We start from the raw sequence: 9,457 nt of genomic DNA, 5'->3' as shown, positions 1-9,457 counted from the left end.
GCTAATCCGCAGCTATATAGCGGCGATCACCCCTGCACTTCACCCCCCCCCCCCAATGTTGTGTGTACTGCGTGGTGCTGGGCTGTGTCCCTCGCACGACCTTCGATTACAAAAATAAGGAAGAGACAAAGCAGTGAGTACAAAACAAAAAAAAACTGTGCCGGGTGACGTCACACGACGTCACGCGCCGCCCGCTTTGCGTCACTTCCCTTTGATTGTGGGAAGGAGATCAAGAGTGGCGCGCGGAGAGTTTTTCTTTTTTTTACCTCCCCCCCCCCCCCCCCCCCCCCGTCTTCTCTTTCGTTTCTTAAAATTAGGATCGGCACATTTTTTTTTTAGCAGCTGAGCTTGAGGTATTAGTTTTTGCATGTCAAGATGGGAGATCAAAAACCCAAACACGTTGTTGCTGAAAATCGATCTTGTCAAGTAACATCAAAATATTAGCATGGTCTCAGGGGAAACAAAACAAAGATACTAAACAAAACGATGTTGAAACATTTTCGTTGCATGTTTTTTTTTTTTTGGGAGGAAAGAAGCACCCCTCTTGCCTCTGCTGTTTTGCCCTCTATTCTTCAAATCAAAATCAAAATAAGCTTTGGTTAACTACAAATGCCTGTTTTATACTTCCGTTATGTGCCGGTCTTGCGCTTGAAAATAGCCGCTCTACAAGCTCACAATGCGTCGTGCTGTGACACGTCGTGATCTTGTAGATCGGCTAGTTTCGGTGGGCAACGTCGGCGCACGAGTAAGTATAAAATCACCCTTAAGGGTGTCACCCACTTGTTCTGCACTGTGTAGATCATAAATAAGTGCACTCTTCTTTAGCAACAACTTTTCAAATTCATATATATTTTCATGGAGCTTCTTTTCTCAGAAGGAAAAATTAAATCATACCTCTTTGAAAAAAATAAGATAAACGTCAAATCACTCATTTAAATAGGACTCTCTCTGGAGCATCGTAACGAAAGGAAAACAAAAACACAATTTCAGATAAAAATATAAATTGTCAATCATATGCCAACTGAATATTTCTCATTCTGGGTCCTCTTGTATCAAAAAATCATAAACTGCTTTTAATTCAACGGCCAATCAAGCTCCAATTGAATAGCAGGGTAGCATTTCACAACCCAGTCTTTTCCTATAGAATCTTTTTTCTTCTGCACCAATAAAAAAATATAAGAACAAATCAAATGCATAAATTAAAATTATATTACACGTTTTTCTTCCATTTCTTGCTGGACATTTTTTGGGGGATATAATTCCAGTTTCTTCTCTTCTATTTTCAAAATATAGATATATCTATATAGATTTATATTAACTTAAAAAAGAAAAAAAAGAACAGAGAAAGAGAGAGGAAAAAATAAAACATATGGATTCTGATGAAATAGGCTCTATGCACAGCACCCATATTGGGAATGAATTGGGCCCCTTCCTTACTTCCTTTACAGGTGTTACCAATAATACTAATTAAGGCTCTGTGCCATTTAGTGTGGCATAGTGGTTGTCTTATTTATTTACCCCCATAACTCTGAGAGTGTACAAATGGAACCAAATGGACCATTTGGTTACATTTGTACACTCTCAGAGTTACACACCCACCATAAGGGGCCATTTGGGAACCAAAATGGAGTGTTTCTAGTGAGCCAACATGCACGATATCAGCACCCTGGCCAGAATGGAGCAGAGCCTTCATTAGTATCATTGGCAACACCTGTGAAGTTAGTAAGAAGAGGCCCAATGTCTTTCCAATATGGCTGCCGTGCATAGAGCCTATTAGAGGTAAAAAAAAAGAAAAAAGGAAAAAAAAAGGAACCAGCAACAGAAAAGTGCATTTATTTGTACAATGATTTGCGACTCCTCCTAACGCTACCTCCCGCTCCGTTTCAACCTCCTCTCCTATAAACCCCGCCGTCTTTCTCACGGTCTCTCCCTCTCTCTCTCCGTCGTCCGCGGCCGGCGCTCAGTTCCAGCGGAAGGAGATGTGGCGCGGGCGGTCGCCGCCCTCCTTCACCAGGGGCTTGTGGAACTCGCGGCCGGCGCGGGAGTGGATGGCGGCCCAGCAGTACTCGCAGTAGTACTGCAGGCACGTGACGTTGGCGCAGAAGAAGGGCGCAAACTTGCCGCCGCAGCGCGTTCCCTGGCACTCGTCGCACAGCTGGTCGTCCAGGACGTATGGCTTTACTTCCACCTGAGAGGGGGACGAGAGGGGACGGGAAGTGAGCAATGGTGGAAGAAGTGAGCAATGGTGGAACAAGTACTTTTTTGGGGTGAACTATCCTTTTAACCCATTAAGATCGGGAACACATCCGTGTGTCATTTTAAGATTTCTTTGGGCTGTTCAAAAATGGCAGATATACACGCTCATGAGCTTGAGCTAAGAGCTCGTAGATCTGCTGTCGATTTAAAACCGGTTGCTTGTCGCTACGAGCTTGTAGATCTGCTATTTTCGAATGGTCGGTCGGTCGGTCGGTCGGTCGTCTGTCTGTCTGTCTGTCTGTCTGTCTGTCTGTCTGTCTGTCTGTCAAATGACAAAGGAGTGGTATAGACCAGTGGTTCTCAAGCTGGGGTCCTTGGGGGGGGGGTCCAGGGGGTCCCCAGTAAAAGTAGTTAACGTAACATCGCAATCAATTGAACCACTTTATCCATTTATAATGTTGGCTATTCAAAAAATCTACAAGCTCACTGCCCAGCACGTGCAAGCTTGTACATATGCCATTTTATAAAAATGAAATTTTGCTTTTTTTAAGACCAAACAATTGGACCCACCCAACTAGGCTAAACTAAAGGGTCAAATTAAAACTCGGTAAAAAACAGGACAAAGACAAAAAAAAATGGCCCAAGCATAATTAACTCATTGAGTGCCATTGATGTGTTTCAACGCTATGGCGCAACGTGCCAATGACGTGTTTGACGTGTTTTTGAAAAAAAAATAAAAAAATATATATATATATATTTTCTTTTTTTTTTGTGAAAAAAATGTTCAGAACCCAAGATATCATTATCTGAAGATTTGCAGCTCCATCCACTCCTTGTTTAACTTATAACTGAAAAAGGCTGTATCTCGCTTTCTAAGCACTTTTTTTTACTTTGAAAAAACAAAACAAAACAAAAAAATCGCACTGGCCAGAAATAGACAGAAATAATTATGGAACTCAGTGAGTTAAGAAAACACTTTTTTAAAGTGTCAGTGGATCAGCATCAATGTATGCTATTTAATGACCTCTTCCAGTAAGGAAAGGATTCCAAATAAGCCTGTTGGCTTTTTCTTGCACAATAACTTGTTTTCTTACTATATGTATTGTTTCTATTTTGTGTTTGTGTGTGTGTGAGAGTGAGAGAGAGAGAGAGAGACAGGCCTCGCTCACCCGTTTATCGATCTCCCCGTGCTGCAGCTGCACAAAGCGAGCGCTGATAGCGGCAATGTAGCTCTGCTGATTAGAGAAGGCCACGCGCCCCGCCCCCTTGGGGTACTTCAGCTCCGGGTCCGTGTCGATGCCCGCGTAGCACACGCCCCCGTAGAGGCGGTCCATGATCATGGCCAGCTCCACTGCAGAGCAACACACACACACACACACACAAGGACATTTTTGAAAAATCGTGAACATTTGTGCAAATCGTTGAATACACATGTTTTTTTGAAACAACATTTTTAACTAAAATCTTTGCTTCTGGGGGTTCCTGAAACATTTCTCAAAAAATAGCAGATCTAGAAGCTCAAATCGCGGCACTCGGTGCTATGAGCTTGTATATCTGCTATTTTTGAATAGCCAAATAAATCTTAAAATGACACAGATGCGTTACCGGTCTAAAGGGGTTAAGACAGCAATTTTATGAAAGACATTTTCACTATTTATTTTAGGGCATTTCAACCGTATACGCCTAATTTGTGGAGCTTGTAGATCGGCTTTTTTTTTTCGGTGCGTGACACTGGCGTGTAACTAAGTATAAACCATGTTTAAAACTCTATATTTCCAACCCCTAAATCTAACCTCTAAATGTCTCATCCTAAACCTCCAACCTGAATGTTTTTTCTAATTGTCTAATTGTTTCTAAATTCACTCTGGATTAAGAGAGTCTGCTAAATGCCTAGATTGTAAATTGCAAATTGTATCAGGACAATCTGGCAGAAACGTCATAACTCCATAGTTCAACTTTTGCCGTGAAATGAATGCCCTGCTTCTTCAAGCAACAGTATCGCTCAAAAGTAGCAACACTAGCCGATCTACAGTACAGGCTCACAAAGTGTCCTGTTGTGAGCTTGTAGATCAGCTATTTTCGTCCAAATGTTCGCCGCAGAAAAAGGACACCAGGTTTCGGTTATAGGGCATAGCAGTGGTGGGCATTGTGGTGCCACACATAGAAAGCCCATTTTTTCCCTATAGAGATTTCCGAAAATATTTATATATTTCAAGCTTGGAACCAAAGCCACGCAGCCTCCTGGTGAACCACATTTGATGTGTTTTGACACAATATATAAAAATTCTATCTGTGGCACCACAAAATGGACACCACTGCTATGCCCTATCCCTAGTTCCGGTTAAGGTGTGTGTGTGTGCCGGGGGGGGGGGGGGGGGTACCTGCGCGGAGCGGACGCGGGACGCCCCCGACAAAGATGGTCTTCCTGGGGTCCAGGGGCTGAGAGCCGTCCATCACAAAGTCACTGTCGTTCAGGTTCCAAGGGCGGATCTGGACCTGTTTTGCACACACACACACACACACACACACACACACACACACACGTACGTCAGAACCAACCAACAGTCACATCGCTTTCCTGAAATAACCGATCTACAAGATTCTCTGTTAGTGTTTCTATCGTTCATAAAATTGCGCTGAAAGACGCTGCCGTCCGTTTGAGTCAGAACGACATTTCTAAACAACATATTTATCGTGGTTGGTGTGAATGGCCCTTTAACCCATTAAGACCTGAGTTTTTTGAAAATAATCTAAAAAAAAAAATCAGGTCACTGCGTTCCAGGTCTTAATGGGTTAAGACCGCGTTGTGACAAATAAAACTGATTCTGACTGTGAGTATTAATAAAACTAGAAAGCCTGCCTTGGCTTCTTGCTTCAGTATGATGTGTGTCAGAGTTGAATTGGAGCTGCTCCATGCGGTGTGGACAAACAGACAGCAAGTCAAAGACAAAGACATAAATGATGCTTGTGCGTGGTGTGTGTGTGTGTGTCGTCGACTAAAACTATGACGAAAAACGTTCGTCGACTACCTTTTTTCACTGACGAAAACTAAATAAAAACTAAGCTATGATGACTAAAACTACGACTAAATATTTTGACAATTTCGTCAACAAATAAAAACCAGACTAAGATGTTAGTGAGGGACTAGTGGAGAAGAGATCCAGTAGAACTAAGGGACAAGTCATTTTATGTTCGGTTGCGCTCGGGTGTTGCGCTCTGAAAATAGCAGATCTACAAGCTCACAAGGTGCCGCGCTGCGACACGTTGTGAGCTTGTAGATCTGCTATTTTCAGCATACAACAAAAGTGTAAAATCAGCCATCAAGGCCCCCCAAAATACATTTTTGTCGACAAAATCAACTGTGGATTTAAAACTAGACTAAAACTAAAACTTTTCAGATGACTAAGACATGACTAACAGTAAATGACATTTTATTCAAAAGACTATAACTAAAACTAAATCAAAAATTGCTGTCAAAATCAACACTAGTGTGTGTGTGTGTGTGTGTGTGTGTGTGCGCGCGCGTGTTGGTACTGACCGGCTTGTCTTTGATGGTAGGACTAGACACACACAGGTATAGTTTTCCATCCTCCTCGATGCAGGCGTCTATCAGCGCCTGAACGGAGCTCTCGTCCTGAAACAGCAGGAAGGCATAGCCTGCAACACAACAACAACAACAACAACATAGGTTACACTAAGGATGTTAACAATTCATCTATAATCGGCTTTTGGAGAGAAATGAGACAGACTCCATAGAACAGTGGTTCTCAACCAGCGGTCCGAGGGTTTCCAGGTGGTCCCCCGCTAAATGATGGAGAGTTGGTAACCAAATGGACCCTGAATAGATCTTTAACTCTTACGGGTCCATTAGGTTTCATTTTACGCTCTCAAGAGTTAAATTATTGTTAAACATCTGCATTACTAAAGTAAAGTATTGTTATTTTGATCAACGTTTGCCTGTTGTCTCTCCTATGGTACCAACATCAATACAGCATGGAAATATTTATCAATTTGGGAGGCTAAGACACAAAGTTTTATCACGCAGTACTGACATTTAACAGCAGGAGTCATGTGGAACAGGTCAGAAGTCAAAGCAACGTGACTGGATGTTCTGCCTTGTCCCTACACATGAACAGCATGTTCCTTCTGCTGACTGCAGCAAACCACATGCTTTATACACTAAGGATAGATTTAAATGAAGCCATTAAGACATATATGGGCAACTGGCAGCCCGGGGGCCACATGCGGCCCCCACCTTCACTTAATGCGGCCCACAGGTTAATATTGGATTACTGATATATTATTGATTTCAGCTGTTACAATTCCAAACATGCAAACATGACCCGCTTTAATTAACTATAACTATATTAGTAGCTTAATGACTAGTATTAACATTCTATTGTCTTTTTATGTCCAATGTATTTGTATTTAACTTCATAAAGTTAACAAAAGTATAACTAAATGCATTTGAAATTACATAAAAATGTTACTTTTCAGGATTCCAATGAAAAAATAGCACAAAGAAAAACTGGATTCCAATTGCAAAAATAGCAAATCTACAAGCTCAAAACGCGTCACACTGCGGCACGTTTTGAGCTTGTAGATTGGCTATTTTTGCTACATAGAATGGCGAAAAAAGTTAAAATACGGAGAGACAGTATATGCAATGTGGCCCTCTGGAGTGAGTGCGGAAATATAGTGGCCTCTCCATCAAAGTTGCCCACTGCTGCTGCAGACCTGAGACCGGTTCTACAAATGCCTTCTAAATCAGTAGTAACTAGGGTTGGGTGCCGAAATTCGGTTCCAAGTAGCAACCGAATAAGAAATGGAAAAAAAATATTTAATTTTGTTTCTGCATATCGGTTCTTAGACGCGCTAAAAGCCGTTCAAACAAAGGCGTTTAGAAGTCATACACAAACAGCACAATCCGATCGGTAAAACACCGTTGTAGGGGGAATTATACATCAGCTGTGCGTCTCTCTCGGTAACACACCGTCGAATGGAGGAGTATTAGAGCTGCTGCTTCACTCCTGAGCCCAGCTGCATTCCTCCCCGTACCCATCAATGGTACAAATGTTTTTAAAAAAAAAGGTATATATATGAATGAATGAATCATTTTCGGCCATTCGGTATTCCGTTTTCGGCCAAGTATTTCCTATATTCGGTATTTGGTGTCGGCCTAGAATTTTTAATGGGGAATTTTCCCCATTAAATAAACATTTTTACCATTTTGGAACCGAAATATGGAACCGTTAGGAACCGGAACCGATAAGCAGAACTGGAACAGGAACCAGGAATCCTAACGATACCCATCCCTAGTAGTAATCAAACTTTTTTTGTGCCAAGGATCCCCAAAATGATATGTATTTGGCCGCAGACCCCCCCATCTATCTGAAAACGTTTTGTGCCAGGGGCCCCCAGAAGCGAAGATTTGTGTCAAAAAATTTAAAAACAACATTTTTCAAACACTTTCAAAAACAGCAGATGTACAAGCTCGCAGCGCGGCACGACGTGAGCTTGTATATCTGCTATTTTTGAATAGCCAACGCTACAATCTAAAATGACACGGTTTAAGACCGTGTTTGCCAGAAGAAAGATGACTCACCTTTGGGAGGAAAGTAGGACTTGCTCTCGGCTTTGTGAGGCCAGTCCACAAACAGGTGACCGAAACGTCGGAAACTGGCCGTGATCTCATCTGGAGAGGAATAAAAAAAAGAGCGGGAATTTGCTGAAGTCGGCCAAGCTGTTTTAGCATGAAATACTGCCACAACACATCCAAAGGGGGGACGTGGGGAGGGGTTGTTCTACAAAGCCACCGTCAAACGCCGTGCCTGGAGACGGCTGCAAGTGTCCCGCTGTCCCTTTGTGTCCCCTTATCTCTGGAGACACACTCCCCCCCCCCCCCCACTACTGTCCTGTCTCCCTACGGAGCAGAACCCTGCTACGTGTCTCAATGGAGACACGGGGTTAGCGCTTTGCTGTGCAATACAGTGGAGAGAGAATGGCTCACACGCACGCACAACGTTATTTACCCCCCCCCCCCACACACACACACACACAGCACTGTACTGTATTAAGATGGTATACAAACATAAATGTACACATACAAACTGTACATACATAAGAAAAACAGGTTGCACTTCGACATTGGGTTTGCTCAGTGGAGTGCTAGACCCAAAATCCAGTATACAAAAAGTAGTAATTGAAAAAAATCCTAAAAGGCAGCACATCCAAACTTTTCAATTTTTACTTTCCTTGGAGCCCCTTACATCTTACAAAAGCTGACACACACACACACACACACACACTTTCCATACACGTTAGCCACTTGAAATCCTATACTTGTGCGACAAACTGCAAACATAGCCGATCTACAAGCTAACAATTATGAGCTATTTTAGAACTATTTGAACCCCCCCCTTTTATTCCTCTCTTTTCTTTTAACAATGTTCTTCACAATGATGTCACATTTTGGACTCCATCCAAACAGACAAGTCCTCAAAATATCCATGAATTCAAGGCTTCACGGAGTGTGCAATTGGTAAATAATACGTTTATTTTTTTTGGGTGAACTACTAGGCACAAATCTAAGTTTTACCAGATGCACAATGTGTCACCTCAAAGAATAATGTGAGAAAAATCCTACACACACTCATTTAAATGTGTGAGACATAATGCGCGCCTTGGTCTTTATTTAATAGTCGGGAGGTTTCAAGGGACGCCTGGCGGCCAATTAATCCATTATCTTTAATTAAACCCTGAAAGAGAAATGCCTTCGAACGCGTTGAGAACACACCGCTTTTTATGTGAACCCAATGATCCCGGAAATGTCACTCAATGTCAGCGTGGGACGTGAGGCGATGACATTGAAACATGAGCGCCGCCATAACAGCACGCACCTTAAATGAACCACAGCTCTCATTAATAACACTTCCACCAAGAGTAAAGTAAAAGTTATGGGTCCTGGAAATTAAAAAAAGGTTTGAGAACCTGACTGTGCTACGCTAAACGGAACCGAGCCTTCATTAGTATCATATTGGTAAGACCTGTGAAGGAAGTAAGGAGGAGGCCCAGTTCTTGTCTGTCAGAGCTAGGCTCTACTGTAAAATGTGTTGATATAGCAAAACAATCAGTTTAACCAATTTAACCTTGAATTAGCTATTTAGATCAGCTATATACATTGGTTATTTGATCTACAAGTTCAGCTTGTAGATCTTGTATAACAAATATAAATAAATCTCTATGGAATGGCAGAGCTTGA

At 42.2% G+C, this 9,457-nt stretch overlaps 1 protein-coding gene across 3 annotated transcripts in view; it reads right to left on the bottom strand.

Annotated features, from left to right (window-relative positions):
- Positions 1-286: 286 nt before the first annotated feature.
- The window catches only part of LOC311057787 (cytoplasmic polyadenylation element-binding protein 4-like), a 67,267-nt gene continuing 58,096 nt past the window's right edge, over positions 287-9,457 (bottom strand). For all 3 annotated transcript variants that reach the window (XM_084074871.1, XM_084074872.1, XM_084074873.1), the window contains 5 exons: positions 7,802-7,891; positions 5,735-5,853; positions 4,578-4,692; positions 3,366-3,547; positions 287-2,188 (listed from right to left, as the gene is read on the bottom strand). In XM_084074871.1, the coding sequence (XP_083930997.1) occupies positions 1,961-2,188; positions 3,366-3,547; positions 4,578-4,692; positions 5,735-5,853; positions 7,802-7,891 (734 nt within the window). In that variant the 3' untranslated portion in view covers positions 287-1,960. The remainder of the gene's footprint in view (positions 2,189-3,365; positions 3,548-4,577; positions 4,693-5,734; positions 5,854-7,801; positions 7,892-9,457) is intronic.

This window comes from Gymnoscopelus microlampas, assembly GCF_963454915.1.
Source record: "Gymnoscopelus microlampas genome assembly, chromosome: 12".
NCBI classification, from domain to species: Eukaryota; Metazoa; Chordata; class Actinopteri; order Myctophiformes; family Myctophidae; genus Gymnoscopelus; species Gymnoscopelus microlampas.
Note: the sequence above shows the minus strand (reverse complement) of the source record. Positions and strands in the feature narration are given on the sequence as shown.